The sequence below is a fragment of the Parus major genome, chromosome 23, assembly GCF_001522545.3.
Source record: "Parus major isolate Abel chromosome 23, Parus_major1.1, whole genome shotgun sequence".
Taxonomy (NCBI): Eukaryota; Metazoa; Chordata; class Aves; order Passeriformes; family Paridae; genus Parus; species Parus major.
Window position 1 is genome coordinate 3,999,499 of NC_031791.1, and position 17,156 is coordinate 4,016,654.

Consider the following 17,156-nt stretch of genomic DNA (forward strand, 5'->3'; position numbering starts at 1 on the left):
GCTTTCTCACAGCCCTGCACGTCGCACTCAAATGGTTTCTCCTTGGTGTGCACCCTGACATGGATTTTGAGGCTGTAGGAGGTGAGGAAGGCCTTGCCACAGCCCTCCTGGTTGCAGACGAAGGTGTACTCCCCCCGGTGGGTTTTCTGGTGCGTGCGCAGGTTGCCAGCGGTGCTGTAGGTGCGGGGACAGCCCTCAAAGGTGCACTGGTAGCGCTTAACCTGAAGGACAAAACACTGCATGCTTAATCATTTTTAATAATTTCTGCAATCCAGACATGGATGTAGTCCTTTGATGCAGTCAGACATCAAAGAAAATCCAACAGATTTTGATCCCAATGCCCCCACCAAAAATTTACTGCTGCTTAGTTCTCTGACAACAACATTTCTGCTGTGCTCTGTGAGGAAGGAGTGGCACATGGGAAAGCAGCTGGCCTTGCAGAACAGGAATCTAACGGAAGGAGGAAAAGGAAAAACAAAATCCAAAATTTTCCTAGCTAAAAATCTGATAGAACAGTTGGAAAGAACATTGAGGAGCCATCAAATCTGTCCACCACCTGCAAGTGCAGCACCTGCATTTTGGTCTGATGCTTCCAGCAGAGACAGGAAGACAAAGGAAAATGCACTGTCACAATCTCAAACCCACTGCCCTGGGGGCTGAATTCACATCAAATTCAGTTGGCACTGAGCCTGAGCAAAACAGTTTTTACCATCTCCCATGGTCTAAACACCAGTCCATTCATTATTTCACTTTATCCCAAAACAGCCTTCACTGAGCCTTGTTCTTTCCTTCTGTGGCTACTGGAACAGTCAGTGCCTGAAGGGGAATGGATCACATCAGGTCACAAGGACACCCAGATACAGGTGTCACAGGTTTCTCAGTAAGCTATGGAGATCCCTAGGACAATTTCACATGGAACTAGATTAGGTACCTTCCCCACTTCTGCAACAGGCACAAGGGATCTTACAGTGAGCAAGTGGTAACACCTAATGAAATCTCATCCTCTCTTGTGATGCAGAAGGAAAGAAGCCCCGATCTGCCTGAATAAAGTTATCTTCCACCATTAACTACCGACTGATGGCTTTCATTTGACTGTTAAAGTTCAGAAACCTCAACACCTAGAGGTGACTGAGGAGCCCAGGAGAGAACTTGGCAAGTCCTACCAGCTATAAATCACGTTCTGCATAACGAAAGAGAAGTAGCTTCTTGATTACTTCCGACCTGTTTTGTAGGGGACAAAACTGCCAGCAAGACTCCTTTAAGAAAATTTTATAAAGCTAAGTGATCTTTTGTGTATCTCAATCCATGGTCTCTTGTTCCCACAACAGGCTGGCATTCACCCTCACCTTACCTCAATAACACCTTTGTATTTGGAGAATGTTAAACCCTCCTGTGAGACACACAAGAGACTTTACACAGAGCACAGAAATACCATAACTGCTGGGTTTGGCTGTGATAGAGTTCATTTTCTTCACTTGTACAGAGCATGTTCTGGATTTGTGCTCGACACAGAGCTGATGGTATAGAGATGGATTGTTGTTGGTGCTTCTCATCCCACCCTGCCAGCTAGGGGCTGGGGGTACACAGGGAGTGGGGAGGGGATGCAGCCAGGACAGATCCAGGAATATCCCAGACCATGTGATGTCATGCTCAATATAGAAAGCTGTGGGAGGAGGAATGGGAAAGATTTTGTGTTCCCCAGCCTCTGTGAAGCAGCTGGAGCCCAGCTTTCCTGGGCATGGCTGAGCTCTCACCTGCCAGGGGAAGCAAGGAATTCATCCCTTCACATTCTCAACTAGTTGCTCAGCATTCTCAGAGAAGGAAACAGTAATTTCACTCTAAGCAATTTGCCCTTAGCTTACAGCTTACATCAGGCAGAAGTCACCACTAAATGCCCAAGAACTGCAGCATGGTAACAATGCAGTTAGGAAGTCTGGTTGTGCTGAGGCAGTCACAACACGGGAGCACAGAGCAGTAACACACCAACATCAGAACACAAATTTTATTACTTGAGGAGGGCACATCATCCTTCCTCGGGATCACCAGATCCAGTACAATTGGTTTATCAGTGCTGAAGTACATGCTCCCTGTTACAGTTTTAAGGCAGCTGGAAATGAACACTTTATAGAATATTCCCCACAGTACTTCCCATGGTACACAAGGGATCTGACACAGGCAGGAACTACCTGAAAATCAAGAGAGGATTCTGTTAAGCTTTCTAGGTGTTTTCATTTAGGTCTAGAAGAAAAAGGACAGTACTAATTACAGATTAAGCTGTCTGGTTCCCAGCTGTCACTGCCAGTGTGTAAGGGAAGGTGGCAGCAGCAACATCTGTTCAATGGCCTGAACTCTGACAATGGTCTTGCAGAGCTCCCCCTCCCTCAAAGGCCAAATCTTTATTTCACAAAACCTTCAGAGCACACCACAGGCAGCAGCAATATCACCACCATGTTCTGAGCAAAATCAACCTTTCTGTGAAGCACCACAGTATTTAAATCTTCCACATTAGCACATTAACATACTGCACACTGCTTATACACACAAAACCATCAGAGACTGAATTGAAAGCTTCACAGAGACAGCAGCAAGAGCTCCAGGCTGCAACAGCACCCAAGCACAACAGAAAACAAACAAGGCAGCGGAGGCCAAGCCCTGGACAGGCAGGACAGGGCCCAGGGACTTTGAGGCCAAAGGCTGTGGCTTTTGGCCAGGGACAGTGAGCTGCTGCCTCTACCAGGGGACACTGGAAGAGATGTGATCCAGCACTTACCTCAGAGGTGGGAACTCGTTGTGCAATAGCCAACAGGGCCAGAAGAAGCAGAGCCTCACACCCTGGTTCAAAGTCTACAGTAACTGCTCTGTTTGCCTTTAACTCTTCCTGAGCTTGCCATATTCCCCCGAAATGGCTACATTTTCTGTGTCATTGCTGAACAGACAATAACTGAATTTGAAATACAAAACTGTAATCATGTTTGTTCTTACCAACACAATTACAGTGAGAGATGTATAACAAAATAAAGAAAAGCCAAAGGCAACTAAAGTGTAAAACCCCCTTTTTACCTTCCTAAATGTCTAAGGCTGACCTGAAAACCTAAGACTTTAAAACTTGAGATAACAATTATCTCAAGTGTTAAAACTGTTGTGGGCATTTTTGAAGTACCAAAGAGTAGAGCTGCTGATTTTCAGAGATGACCCAGATACTTGGGAGCTTTAGAGGTTTCCTTTCCTCACCTCCAGACAACTTATCAGACCTTTGAAACTGCAGGAAAAAAGGCCTTTCACACGTGCTCAGGGCTCAGTGCCACTGCTTTCACATTATGGTATCACTGCCCTCTGTTCTGGGAAATTAATTCCAGAAACGTAAAATAAATTCATATAAAGCATTTGACTAGGAAATTCCATGCCTTACAAGCTTTCTCTAAAATGCAAGAGTGAAAAAATGAAGTCAGTTTAATTGCACATGCAGCCATTGACCCTGTTTAGCTTCTACCCCCTGCTCTGGGAGCGGCTCAGGGCCCCATAAAGAGAAAGTGAAATACCTGAGCAGCTCTGGGCTGCAGCAGCTGCTAACTTGAGTAACTGACAGAAGGAGACTCAAACAGGCTCGCTGAACACACCTCAGCCCAGAAAGTTCCCCAGCTACAAAGCTGACCGCCCCCCAGCCCCACTTCCCCGGCACTAAGCCACGATAGTGACAGCTCTGTGCTGATGGCCAGGACTCAGTGTCACAGCCAGGGCTGCCACTGCCACCTGGACTCCTCACCCCTCACATAACTTGGGCAGGCCAAAAAAAGGAGTGCTAAACTGTCCCTGAGCTGGTGTTCCAGTCAACTTCCCTCTACTCTTGCACCCAAAAAGAAGAGTCCCAGGTCAAGCCCTCCCCACTGTGCATCAAGATGGAATTCATTAGGGAAACAAAATTAAGAGTAAACTCCATTTTAACCATGCAGGCTCACCTGAGATTTCAAAATACATCAGACGGCAGTTTGAAGCTTCCGTCTTCTTGTCACAGTCTCCCTGTGACACAGTAAAACTAGAAATAATTTGAAATTTGGCATCTCACATTTGGTACTCCAGCTCCCAGCAATGGCCTGGCTCTTAACTGTGATCTGAATGTGCTTTTCTTGAGAATGTGGCCAGTCCCAGAGTAACAGCTCAGGTCATTACAGCTACTTCTGAACTCACAGAGTAATGACTAACCACAAGAAAACCTGAAGATCACTAGAATTACACACAACACTGACACAAACGTGTCAGTGCCACACCCTCCTGCCAACCAGTGTGACAAAGTGCCTTCTGGCAGGTTCCTAGGGCAGCAGGTGGTATCACAGGGAAGAGGGATGGCCCTGGCGGCTCTGCTGGGTTCTCCCCAGATCACTGCAAAGCTGGGCGTGACAATGAGAGCAAATTTAGTGGAGGGCAATTCACTCCATTACACAAAACCCCTCAAGAATGAACAGAACTCCTGCCCTTCTCCTGAAAAACAGCCTTGGGAAAGCCCATTTTCAAAGCTTTTAAGGTGCACAAAACCCAGAATCACATTTAGCTACTCACTTCTTTACGCTTGGTTTCTGGGCACTCAGACTGCAAAGTGAGTGTTGCTCCTTCGATGTTCCTTGGCATGGGAGTTGAACCAGGATTTATTGTTAGATGAATCTGATCTGGAGAAATAATATGTTGCACATAACCCTGTGACATCCCTTCATGATCTGCTAATAAATGAAATCCTTCTTCGTGACCCTCGGGTAAAAAAGGCAAGTGATCACCACACTGTCCTTCATCCTCCTCATCTTCCAGCACACTATGGTCCTGCTCTATGAGCACAGTTGTCCTGTCATACACCGTCCCGGACGAGGAGGACACCAGCCCATTTTTGTCAGCAAACTTCATCATATTTTCATCTTGGGCTAAGTCGTCTTCCTCCCCTTCATAGTAGATGGCGTTGTCCTCGGGACTGTTCTCGCCCATGGCTCCGCGCCTCTCACCGCGCTACCGGGAGCTCCGGCCGGAACAGCTCATCTGCAACACAAGGACAGGCGGGGGGTCAGGCGGTTCGGCCGGCCCGGGCCCCGTTCCGCTCGCAGACACGGCCCCAGGGCCGGTGGCAGCGGGGCCGGGCCGGGCCGAGCGCCGCGGTCCCGCCCCGAGCGCGGCGCTACCCCCACCCGGCCCGGTCCCACGAAGAGCCACTACGGGTGCCTGCGCGAGCCGCGCCGCTGCGGCTCGGCCCGTCCTTCCTCCCTTCCCCTATCCCGTTCCCCCCCGCCCGCTCACCGGGTGCCGGCGGCGGCTCCTTCCCCGCCCCAGCGGCACCATGATCGCCGCGACCCCGCTTCCGCTTCCGGCCGCGCGGGGCACGCCGGGAGCACCGCCCCCGCCGCGGGGGCTGACGGGAGGGGCAGGGCGGCCGGAGCACAGCGCCCCCGCGCGGCCGCGCGCGCCTCACGGCCCTCAGCGACACCGGGCACAGGCCGCGGAAAGATCTTTTTATTTAAATAGCAGGGACTTAAAAACTCTCGTTGTTTTAACAAGTTAAATAAAATACAGTGTAAATATCAGCTCTCTTATTTTTTAACTTGCTTACATACAGCTAATTGGGAAACTTTACGGACTTTACAGCATAATCAGGTGTCCAATTGCCTGATCTCTAGCTCCAAAAGCAACAGATTGTATAAAATACTGTGATATCAAAAAAAAAAGCGCCGGTATAATGTACAAAAATATTTTTACATTAATTCAATGTCTAAAAGTCAGATTAACTGCATCTGATATTCATGGTAAACCATCTTCTCTGATGAGGAACTGGTGGATAAATTGCTGAGCTTTCCTCTTCTCAGCTATGTCGGGCGTGGGATGTCCAGGAGGAGGTCGGAGTAACAAGCCACCAAACACGCTGGCTGCAGGGAAAAGCCACACAGACACACAATGAGAGCACGACACCGAGGGCCATGCCACCAGCCCCAGGGAAGAGTGCCCGGCTTGGGAATGGGGCAGGATAAAGCTGGTGATCCCCACATCTCCTGCTCTTCTATGGAATATTCACTTATAATAAAAGGTTCAAAGCAGTACAAGCCATGACTGCACTCAGGTATGAAGTGTTTTGTTGCCCTAACCATGCAGCCCCTCTGAACAGAGGGTTATTTTGCTTGCCTTACCAAGAATATTCACATCCAAATGGTTTTTCCCTGAATTCTTCAGTAGCTCTCGTAGAAATGCCATCAGACATTTAAACACATTTTTGTGGCACACTGGTAGATTGGAGATAATCTGAGGAGGGAAAAACACCAACATTTATATTGCAGACGCAGCAATGCCTTCCAGCTGCACCTGCCCGCAAAATCCCCCTGTCTGCAAGTGCCAACAGCTCTTTATAACCCAAAAGCACCAGCTCCAGATCATTTCCATTAACAGAGGATTAAGTTACTGAGAGCAAAACCTGGTGACTGGTGTACCAGAGAGCAGTTTGCCTCCCCACCTCTGGAATCAGAGCTGATCCCTCAGGGCCAGCAGTACCTGGCAGCTCAGCCCATAGTTGCTGGCACTCTCCAGACAGGAGCTGTAGAACCTGCAGCAGATGACAGGCTCGGGCAGACTCTCCAGGAAAAGCAGCAATGCCTCTGCCACTGAGTGGTTGCTGCCCACTGATCCAAACATGGTTAAGGAACAGTTCTGAATGAACTTTTGGTTAGGTGTCCCAGAACTCTGCCTACAGCTCGCAGCTTTGGGTTAATCCCCTGGTGTCCACATGAGCTGCTGCTGGTAGCAGTTGGGCACTTGTTTAATTCATTGGCATCACCAGGACTCAGCAGAGGAAGACACAGAGCCATGAGGAAATGCAGAGCTCAGTTACACCAGGAGGAGAGACAGCAGCATAAAAACCTCTTCCAGTTTTGGCACTCTGGCGTAGTGAGCCTTCCCGGGCATCAGTCTAAAAGGATACGGAAAGTATCGTACATTCCTTTGTCCAAACAGTCTCGAATTTGCTCAAATTCAGATCTGAGGCCTGGCTGCTGAAACAGGTCCTCCTGCAAAGACAACCCTTTATCAGTCCAAGGAAAATAGAAGAATTTTGGGTAAATGGAACAATGTCCTTATAATCTGCCTGGAAAGTCTCTCCAAATTGGTGGTTATCACCCAAATAATCAGCACAAACAGCTCTAGGAAGGCTGTGGCACTGCAGTAAGAGCAGTGCGGAGGGCACTTGCTGATGCCTGAACACGTAGACAAGGTCACTAGCACCAAACAGTACAACCTGGGGCATCAGGACCACTTATCTCCCATGGCCTTTGGCCAAACACCAGCTTGTAGTGATTGCCATTACCAGTATCTTCTTCAAAACTTAACCTAATGCAAACATCTCATTTTGTATTTCCAGTGCCAACCTGCTGGGAAGCGTTGCGATTCAAGTGATCCACCATCATCCACAGCTCTTTTGGGATGTCCATGGGCTTTTCATCTTGGGCAGAGTCATCACTCATGTCTACTGGCATCAAGGTCTGAGGGAGGGCAGTGTGAGCAGGAGGGAGACAAACAAAATGTAGTTCTTATTCAGCTCAGCAAAAATACTTCACAAAGGTTATACCTGAGAATTGAGACTTCTTAATAAAAACAGACAGGCCTTAGCATCTAGTTTTAATGCTCTTGAGTGTTTGGAAGGGAATCTTGTCTTTAACTCACAAGTCTCCGAATGGATTCTGCTGACATGTCCTGGATTGGTTCCCTCATGTAACACAGTGTATGGATGGGAGACCCAAAGCAACTTGGCAAATAGTTGCCTGTTACGGATAGAAAATAATCCTTCCCTCTGACAAGATGCAAGACTAAGATATCTTCAAGTTTTTCCTCTCCAGAGTTTAAGCGAGTAGCTGTTGATTTATTAACAAACACCTCCAGCTCAACTGTGATCTCAGCATCTGCCAGAAGATGATAAAAAACCCAGACTCAGTTACAACCAGCATTAAGCCTGCAAACAGACACAGCACTCTCAGAAGTGTAGAGGGAGCTAAGCCAGAAGGGGACAATATCAGCTCATTAACATGAGACAAACAAGGAGGAGCTCACCTGAGAGCAAGAAGCCCTTAGTGGGATTAGCAGTCAGCCACTCCTTGCAGTAGGTTTCCTCATCTGGTTTGCTGATAAATTCAAACTGGCAGGGCACTTGGCCATTGCGGATTGTAAACCTCTCTACCTGCAGCTGCATGTATTTAACGTCCTCAAAACAGATCTAGAAACAAATGACAGTCAACATCATCAGCCAATTCCACCTTGCTGAGCAGCAATTCCTGTCCTGTGGTTTAATTATTAAGCTGCAAGACAACTAGATTAACCTCTTGCTCCCACTCCCATCTCTTCCAGGATTGCACAGGATCACACTTGCTTACTCTGAATGTCAAAATCCTTTGTGTCAGGGGGCCCTTTAAAACAAATGCTGCCCTCAAATAACTACAATAAAATTAAGAATGAGATAGCTGTAGCCTCAAATGTCCCCTGGGCTTATCTTTATAGTCCCAACACACAAAGCTAATGCTTGTTCGTGACCTTCTCCAGATCCTTGCAATTTTACATTTTATGTTTGAAAGCACACATCAGAGCAAGGGTCACAAACCACCGTTTTACTTTCTCTCCTCCCACCTCAGGGAATGACACACCCTGTGTTTCAGCCTTGGACTGTGAATGGAAATCACCGGCATCTAAATAGGAACAGAGATTCCTAGGGCTTGTACACAGAGAGCAGCTGGAAGTCAAAATACTCTACTTTTTGGAACCAGACCCAAGGGTCTAGGATGCATCTTCTACTGCTGGGGTCTAGGGCTGCTCAGTTTCTTCAGGGAGTGCTGGCACATGACCATGCCCTACCTCTCTGCGGGACAGCGTGACCGAGGGAATGTTGGCATTCTCCAGCTTATCCAGAGAGCGGACTATTTCCTCAAAGGCTTTTCGATAGAGCTCTTCATTCACAACCTTCACCTGAAAAGGACACACACTGGACCAGCTAGCATTGACTGTGCCTCTGCAGGACAGCTGGAACACAGCTGGAAACATGGGAAGGAATTTGATTTTAGCAGCACACTAGAGTATACAACACAGGGAATGGGCAGAGCTGCTTGGATTACTCATCTCCAAGGTCTTCTCATGATCCAACAGTAAAGGACCTTGCCATAACTAACAAGAGCCAGTCAGTACTAGATCAACCATTTTTTTTCCCCTCAGAAAAAAATAAGAAGGCAGCACACTATGCAAAAGAACACCGACAGATACTCAGGTTAACTGCAGTATCATTTACACAGCCCTTGCCTACTATGATCAACAATCCAATCTCCATATCTGACCAGCCCACCTTTCAAACCATTGTTCTCTGGATGCCACAAAAGCAGGAGAGAGAAATGAGCACCCAGGGGATGAGGTCAGCAGAGTTGCTTCATCCAGCACTGACATACCTACCCCAATATCAAACACAGAGCTCACTGGCTTGTGGTCACTGAGCTTCAGAGCCATGTGGCTGCGATAGCTCAGCTGGGCAATGTTCTGTCCTTTCCAGAGTATCCGATCACACCACGCTGGAACGCGACACTTCTCACTAAAACAGAGGGGAAAATCACCATTTCCTGGCACAGTGCAGATGCAGTAACAACACAGTGCAGAACATCGCTTGCCCAGAGATCAGGGTTTCCTGCCGTGGCCTGGAGCTCATTGTCTATCAAAGTGGTAATTTTAACAGTTTCTTTGCATAGATATAAAATGTTTGAGTGTCTACTATAAGGTATCTGTGGCTCATGCTTTACTTCCTGCTTCTTCAAAGGTGCAAGAAACAATTAACATCCAAAGCAATTCTCAGGTATTTTTGACTATGAGAGCCATGAAAAATAAAAAGTCAGGCTCTACATTTAAAGTTTGCATTTATTGTTTTCACTGACAGCTGCACAGATTTAATTTCTGCACTTGCAGCTGAAGTTCCTGGTTTGCTAAGACTAGAGGAGCTGCTCTGTGTATAGAGCATTACAAGAAGGATGGTTCTTGCAGGCTTTTGAAGAACAGCACAGTTGATGCCATGTCAACCCTGGCTGGTCTCACCTGAGCAGGTACAGGAGAGATCAGCAAAAATGAGATCCTAAAAATTTTGCTTGGGGGAAAAAAACAATGAACCAGACAAAAAAGAATTAAACTAGCTAAAAGGATTCATTAACTTTGTACACCTCTAAGAGGAAATCTGATAGAATTATTACTGGGGAAAAAAATAGCAGGAGTATCTGACAAATAGCTGTGGGAGAAAAACAATGCAAATAGATGTAAACAGGAGATGAATTTTGGAGAGAAGGGAGAGAACCAGAAATAATCTCAGAACCATTCCTATTTACAGCCATTAGACCTGCAATATTTTTTAGCCTTGTTTTTATTTCCATCAACCATTTGTAGCATCACATCTGAGACAATCACTGTACCTTGTGTCCCAGTCATCACAGCCAGTATCATACTTGTATGTTGGCTGGAAAGAGATCTCTCCTTCTGTGAAGCCTTCAAAGGCTGCATTTGCCTTCATTTGCCTCTTCAGCTACAAAAGAAGAAAAGATGAAAACTCTAATTTTAGATAATCCCAAGCACAATTTCCATGTGGAGTAAGAGGGAGACATTGAGCACAGAAAAGGCCAAGGAGTCGTGTGGTTTGTACCGAGCACCCTCAGCACAATGTGCAGGTAGGTGAGACATCAGTACCTGGTCATACTGGCAAAGCTCTAGAAATGCTTTCTCCTCTACAAGCTGCTTCACTTTTGCCACATCCAGTTCCTCCAGACGATAGTTGAGGTCCCCCAACCATAGGATCACACTGAAAGAGAACATACACCACAATGTGCAGAGGCCTGGAGCTGCCCAGAGCACAGCCAGCTACGGACAGCAGCTCCATTCTGCAGCTCCTGGCTCTCCCCATCACAACCCCACTGATGAGCTGCTCTCATCAAGAATAACAACAGTGAAAACTTAAAAGAGCAGCTACCTTTTCAATTTTTGCCATTATTAATCACTGTTCTGCATGCTTGTCACTGTCCCTTAGTGACTAGTGCTGTTACTATTCCACAGCTGGGGAAGTCAGTGCTTATTCCTGCCCCTTCCCCACTCCAGGCTTGAGAATAAAACAAGGCTTGGGAGAGCACAAAGTGACAGAAAAGTGTGGATGAGCCCTGTGCAAACCAGGGAAAGCTTTTCTGGCCCCTCAGCTGATGTTTATGCCACTGAGCTCCCCTCCTCACCCCCCAGCACATTCACAGAGCTCTCCTTTGCACATGCCATGATTCCCACAGCCAGGTGGGAAGCATACTCGTGTTTGCCAATAGTGAGAGGGGGCAAATTTGGATCCGACTGGCAGAACTGCATCCGAGAGCAGATGTCTTTGAAGTCCTGGTTCCTCCGCTCGTATTCCTCCGTGTGAGCTGCAAGGTGAGAATTCACAATGCACATGCTGGTGTTGTGGAATTTAAACCTGATGGCAACACCACCTTTGTTACCCTGAAAGAGAAAGAAAAAGACATTGGTCAGAAGCTTCTACACTGCAGATGAGTTACTAGCAGTGGACAAGCCAGAAGACTTTGAGACAGATTGTTTCATTCCAGAGAAAAAACATCCTAATTAGTGATTGCTGCTTTGAACATTGGTGAGCACCTGGCAGTTCCCTCTTGCTGTGCCCTGAGCTGGCACGGGGACAGGACTATCTGCTTCTAGAGGCAGCCACAGCCCTTAGCTGGAGGAATAACCATTGCATCCAAGGAGGGTAGCTCTTCCAAATCTCACCCCTTCTCATGCATGGTTGCCATTCTTACCATCCTCCCCATGATTCCAGTTCCCACAGTCTCAACTTCCACCTCAGAGATGTTCAAAGCAAGTTCTGCCTTCACATACAACAGGAGCATGATCCCCACCAGGCGCACAAGTTTCACCTGAAAAACAGACCCTGGTCCATTCAATGCTGTAATGGAAGAGGTTTGCTGAGAGAAGGCACATCCATCTATAATTTGAGTCACTAAAAAGAAAGTTTCAGGATCATTCAGTGCACCAGCAGGGCTCACAGTGCACAGACCCCCAGAAGCACAGCCCAGGAAGGAGCTGGGAGCAACATCAGTAAAGGAAGTTGAAGCCCAAAGCAAGAGCTACAGCACAGACATAAGCTCATGAAAGGAGATTCCCTTCAACAACAGAGAAAAGAGACGAAGCAGACCTATGGAGCAAGAACTAAAACATAAGCAGTATTCCGACCAAAATACTGTCATAATTAATTCCACCATACATTGTAGGCAGACATGGAAGAAGGTACAAAACTTCCTATTCTCCTTCCCTAAGACAGCAGGAGGTCCCTTTAAATGGGGAAGCCTGGCTTTGTTTCCATCCTGCCCCTGCCTCAGCACACTGCCTACAGAACCTGCACAGCTTCTGAAGACACAGCTGTTGAGAACAAGAGAAAGCAAAGGGAAAAGAGCCAAGTGGAAAATGATTCCACACTCAAACCTCCTCAAAAGCCACATTTACCTTTGCATATTTGGCATCTGGGTGAAGACTATCAGTTACAGCTTTAAACCATTCTTCTTCCTTCGGTGTGTCATTGAAAAAGAAGGCTTCTTTAGTCAGATCAAGCTCCTGGAATCTGTGTTAGAGGAAGGAACCCATGCACTTGTTTATAACTCTCTCTCTCTGGGAAAGAACTAAATCAGCTAATACTCATTAAATTAATAACTGAAATTTATAACTGAAAACTCAAATTCAGTGTTCATAGATGTATGTTAAATGTAAAGCTAAATTACTGTCATTATTACATCAAATGGCATTAAGGATTTTGTCAGACTGAGAGGCCAAACCCTACCAAACCAACAACCCTTACCAGCTGTGGACACACCCACCCTGGAGCTTTGCAATGCACTACACCAGTGCCAACATTCCTGTGCTGTCCTGGCTGAACTCCTCTGGTGACAGATCTGCCAGCACAGCTCGGGTTTGTGAGGATGGGCAGGGACAGGCACTCACCCCACGCAGTAAATGTCTGGAGGCTCAGCATCACACCTCAGCCAAGGCTGGAGGCTCTCTGTGGGAGACTGACCGTTCACATTGTATGTCCCGACAAAAACCCTGCAAAGACAGTGACACAATCCCTGAGCTGCCAACTGCAGAGCCCAGGAAATAGCACTGCTATTAACCAGGGAAATAATGGTCCATACAACTGACATGTTGCCAGGGAAAACAAAATTTAAATCCCTAAAATGATTTAATTACAGCTGCACCTTTACAGACACATTTTTACGGAAGGACAGATACAAAGTGTTATAAAACAAAAATAAGGCTGTTGCTGTGCAGTAGCAGGTTGAAATGATAAATTCACAGAATGAGATGCATAAAACTGTTTCAAACACAGTAAAGTTTTGGTCTTAATTATATATTTCACTCAAGCTCTTTCTTATGAGCTTATTGGAACAACTACATGGATAAGCAGTGGACAGAAATGGAGAGGGAGAAGACTGGAGTGCACAGAGCTGGTGAATTTCCAGACACTGTCTAAAATAAGCACAGAAAAAAAGTGATTTCAAAAAGGCCATTTCCTCCACAAGAACCATGAGGTAAGTCTTGTTAGAGACATGAATGAAAATTCTGCTTTGCTTGTGCCTAAACATGGAAAGAAAATTGTTCTGGAAAGTATGGATCATACTTTTCTACAGAATTTGCTGTTTGTGGGGATGAGGGATGAAATAATAGATGAGTTATTCTGACAACCCGTGCCAAGTTACAACCCACAACAGAAAGTTCTTCTCAGGAGTGATCATTACCTGTAGTTCTGGATGTGTGTGTAGGAGTTCTCCCTTTGTACAAGCTGAGATTTAACAATAGTATCTCTGAGTCCAAACTTTGGTTCTGATAAGATTGAGGCCTTGTTCGAAGCCATGACACGAGAGGCCCGAACCTGTTCAGTTCTCACTTCAGGCTTGAGTTTGTTTTGCCTGCAAATGAAAGCAAAACCTCAGATGAAGCCCTATCCCCACACCCTAACTAGGATATTTCTGCCACCGAGGCCTTAATTCACATTTTTCTGTCTGTTCACTAAAGACAGGTAATATTTGGGATAAGCCAAGAAGACTGAAAAGAGCATTTCTTAGCAGGGTTGAGATCTCCAGATAAAATCAGTTTAAGTAACTAAAATAACAAATGGTTTCACCATCCTGGTACAGCCTGTTAATGCAGAGCAGGCCTTACTCACACCTGGAAAATGACACAAAACCTGCAGATCTTCCCTGCTTACTGGAGCAAGGAGAGGGAAATCTCATCTCCCTCTGCCTGTGCTCAGCCCTTCTGACCTCAGCCAGAGAATGAAGAACTGTGTTTGTTTATAAAACCTTCTGGTGGAAATCATCCAGCTCTGCCCACAGTGGGTGGAGGCAAAGGTGGCTTTACTTTATGTCTCCTGGCTCTGCAGACTCCTTTTGCAAAGGAACAATGCCACAGCTTGGGAATTCCCACCAGCAATTGGATGGTATAAATTTAAGGTCAGCAACCTGCATACCAGTGCCAAGGACAGCACACGGACAGACTCGGAATGCTTTGCATCAGAGTCCACAAAGTCCTGGGAACTGGAAAATGAAACTGTAACATTTTAAGAGTGTATCTATGAAAGACACAGTGGCTCTAAGCCAAAACTCTCTGAATTCAAAATAAACAATGTTAGCAAGTCCTGTCCCACTAAACAGCCAAAATATGCCCAAACAGGGGACTGGAAGGATTGTCTCTGAGGGAGTGGGATGAAATTTCTGCTAATGTTTTGACAGCATGCTTATGCTGTACTTTGTTTTCTCTTAATTAGAACTTCCAGATTCTCATCTCAAAAAATTGCCAGCTTCTGCTCTAGACCCCGCCACCTGCATGCACTGACCTGGGAGTGCTTCTATCAGTGCTGTCATGGCTACAGCTCTGACTGACTGCAGCTTTTTTTCCATTTTGTTTGACCCCTTCAGAGCCAACCGCTTCTGGAAAAAAGAAAAACAACAAACCAACAACAGAAAGTTTCATTTTAAACACAAAGTGTTCTTCAATTTATCAACATGCTTATGTAAACTCTGGCAAAAATCTGTGGGCAGAAAATAATTTAGATTTGTGTGGAAAAACAAAGTACCCCACAGTCTCTCTTTCAGCTACCTGACAGATTCAGCTTACTCTGACCCAGCTGTTCTGTGATGCTGCAGCTTCCCCTGCAGAAGAAGAAACTACAGGAGCCACAGAGAGCAGCAGAACTCTGTCCTCTGTGGGAGCACCTGCTGCTGGCTCTCCTTCACAGCTGAGCTGAAGCAGGACTTAGCAGCACAAAATCCAGGGCTTTACCCCAGGAATCTGAAACATTTATGTTAATAGCAGATTTTTCCTTTCTGAAGCAAGACAGGAAGTACAAAGAAGGGGGGGTGGGGGGGAAGGGGAAAACAAACAAACCCCACAGTACCATTTAAAGGGTTTCTACCTATCTGCAAATACCCAGCAAGGCACCTGGAGGGCCATAAAGAGTCACAGACCCACTGAACCTCAGCAGAAACATCTGCCTCAATGCAAGCTGCACATTCCTAAAACACTAACAGGGCTGCTACAAATCAAACTAACCACAGGACTGACACTAAACACATCACACTACTTTAGCAAAATTTGACCAGTCTTTCAGCATTTTGTCTCAGTTATAATATTCTGCTCCTAAAAATTGCAAAATAACAATTAAAAAAGAGGATTCTGGGAGAGGTTTCTGTGTTTAAGATGCAAAACCAGAAATTTTAAAATCATGCTCCTTAGCACACAAATCTAATGATGATGATGTAGAAATATTAAGACTGTTGGGTTCTAGGCATTCAGCTGAGCATCTCCTCCAGTGAACACAACCCAGAAAAAATTAAGATGTTATTGCTGTCACAGAACATTCTGCAGAACAAGAGCACAAAACAGAAATAGAACTTGCAGTACTTCACCCAGGCCCTCAGGATACAAACCAGATAGCAAGAAGTGGCCAAATTCTCAGCCTGGAAAACCTCCTCTGCCCAAGAGCTTTCTGAGAATAGACAGTGTAAGAGGATTTATCAGAGCTTGGACGCAGAAGAGCACATGACTGCAAACACACTGCAGATCACACAGCTCAAATGAAGCAGAATTGACCAGGAGCACACAGAGATGCAATGGGAAGTGTGGGCCTAGGGACCTGGGACACAGCAGTTTCTCCACTGAGAACTTAATTACTACTCCTTGGATCTCTGCAAGGTCTCCCAATAACAACCATGCAACATCCCTTGAGAGTGAGTGATGGGAACCAAACTGAACCTTCGCCTCAATGGACAATGGTTACTTTTATGCCAAGAAAAAATCAGATTTCCAGGCTTTCTTACCAACATGGGCCCATACCACTCGCCAGTATGCAGAAGGCGTTATTGCAGAATGGAAAGACTTGTGAGCCTGTTGCTGGCACAACTACTACCTGATCCACAGATCAGAGTTATTCATCACTCCCTGCATTCTAACCTCATGGGCAGAAATCAGTTTTAGGTAGGATTCTCCTAAGAAAGAGATTAGCTTTGGAAAAGGGCTGTTTCCTTTAGATAAATTTATATCTAGCCACAGATTTCTGTAGTCAGAGGGATCTATATGGTAGCACTGTGAAGTGGAATAATGACCCTGTCTGATAATTGAACTGAGCACAGAAATACAGAGCATCATGCAGAGATTACAGATCTCAATTGCACAGAATTTCCAGTTAAATGAGATTCAAGCAGTAATAAAGGCATCAATGTTAAAAATGTGCAGTGACATTGTAACACAGCAGGAAAATGTATCATATCTCCTGGATAAAACAGGATTCATGCTTAGCGTCCAATGGGGAGAATTAAATTAGACTTCATGCAACGAGAGCATGATATCCGGCCTAAAGGATACAGCAAAATGCCAACAGTCAGGTTTTGAACCGCACACTGACTTCCAGGAATCGCTTTAGCTCTGACTCTTCTCACACTTCTGCACTCTGCCAAGCGGGGAACGCCACCGAGCACCCGCAGCGGCGGAGCCAGCGGAGGAGGCACCGGGAGAGCGCGGCCCGCCCGGCGGAGCCGACCCGGACACTCGGGACGGGCAGCGGCACCGGAGCGGCGGCGACCAGAGCCCGGCAGCGG

At 46.3% G+C, this 17,156-nt stretch overlaps 2 protein-coding genes across 4 annotated transcripts in view; both read right to left on the minus strand.

Moving 5' to 3' along the window:
* The window catches only part of MTF1 (metal regulatory transcription factor 1), a 17,192-nt gene extending 11,813 nt beyond the window's left edge, over positions 1 to 5,379 (minus strand). Inside the window, exons 1-3 of the mRNA XM_015649396.2 lie at positions 5,275 to 5,379; positions 4,555 to 5,019; positions 1 to 221 (exon numbers count right to left, since the gene is read on the minus strand). Of these exons, the coding sequence (XP_015504882.1) occupies positions 1 to 221; positions 4,555 to 4,968 (635 nt within the window). The 5' untranslated portion in view covers positions 4,969 to 5,019; positions 5,275 to 5,379. The remainder of the gene's footprint in view (positions 222 to 4,554; positions 5,020 to 5,274) is intronic.
* Positions 5,380 to 5,469: 90 nt separating this feature from the next.
* INPP5B (inositol polyphosphate-5-phosphatase B) overlaps positions 5,470 to 17,156 on the minus strand; it is a 14,413-nt gene continuing 2,726 nt past the window's right edge. For 2 of the 3 annotated variants that reach the window (XM_015649469.3, XM_015649471.2), the window contains 17 exons: positions 14,897 to 14,990; positions 13,800 to 13,970; positions 13,006 to 13,107; positions 12,514 to 12,628; positions 11,811 to 11,927; positions 11,312 to 11,499; positions 10,711 to 10,822; positions 10,440 to 10,549; positions 9,442 to 9,577; positions 8,857 to 8,967; positions 8,062 to 8,224; positions 7,678 to 7,913; positions 7,383 to 7,496; positions 6,941 to 7,025; positions 6,514 to 6,641; positions 6,156 to 6,267; positions 5,470 to 5,897 (listed from right to left, as the gene is read on the minus strand). In XM_015649469.3, the coding sequence (XP_015504955.1) occupies positions 5,773 to 5,897; positions 6,156 to 6,267; positions 6,514 to 6,641; positions 6,941 to 7,025; positions 7,383 to 7,496; positions 7,678 to 7,913; positions 8,062 to 8,224; positions 8,857 to 8,967; positions 9,442 to 9,577; positions 10,440 to 10,549; positions 10,711 to 10,822; positions 11,312 to 11,499; positions 11,811 to 11,927; positions 12,514 to 12,628; positions 13,006 to 13,107; positions 13,800 to 13,970; positions 14,897 to 14,990 (2,219 nt within the window). In that variant the 3' untranslated portion in view covers positions 5,470 to 5,772. The remainder of the gene's footprint in view (positions 5,898 to 6,155; positions 6,268 to 6,513; positions 6,642 to 6,940; positions 7,026 to 7,382; positions 7,497 to 7,677; positions 7,914 to 8,061; positions 8,225 to 8,856; positions 8,968 to 9,441; positions 9,578 to 10,439; positions 10,550 to 10,710; positions 10,823 to 11,311; positions 11,500 to 11,810; positions 11,928 to 12,513; positions 12,629 to 13,005; positions 13,108 to 13,799; positions 13,971 to 14,896; positions 14,991 to 17,156) is intronic. The other variant, XM_015649470.3, reaches the window with a different exon arrangement.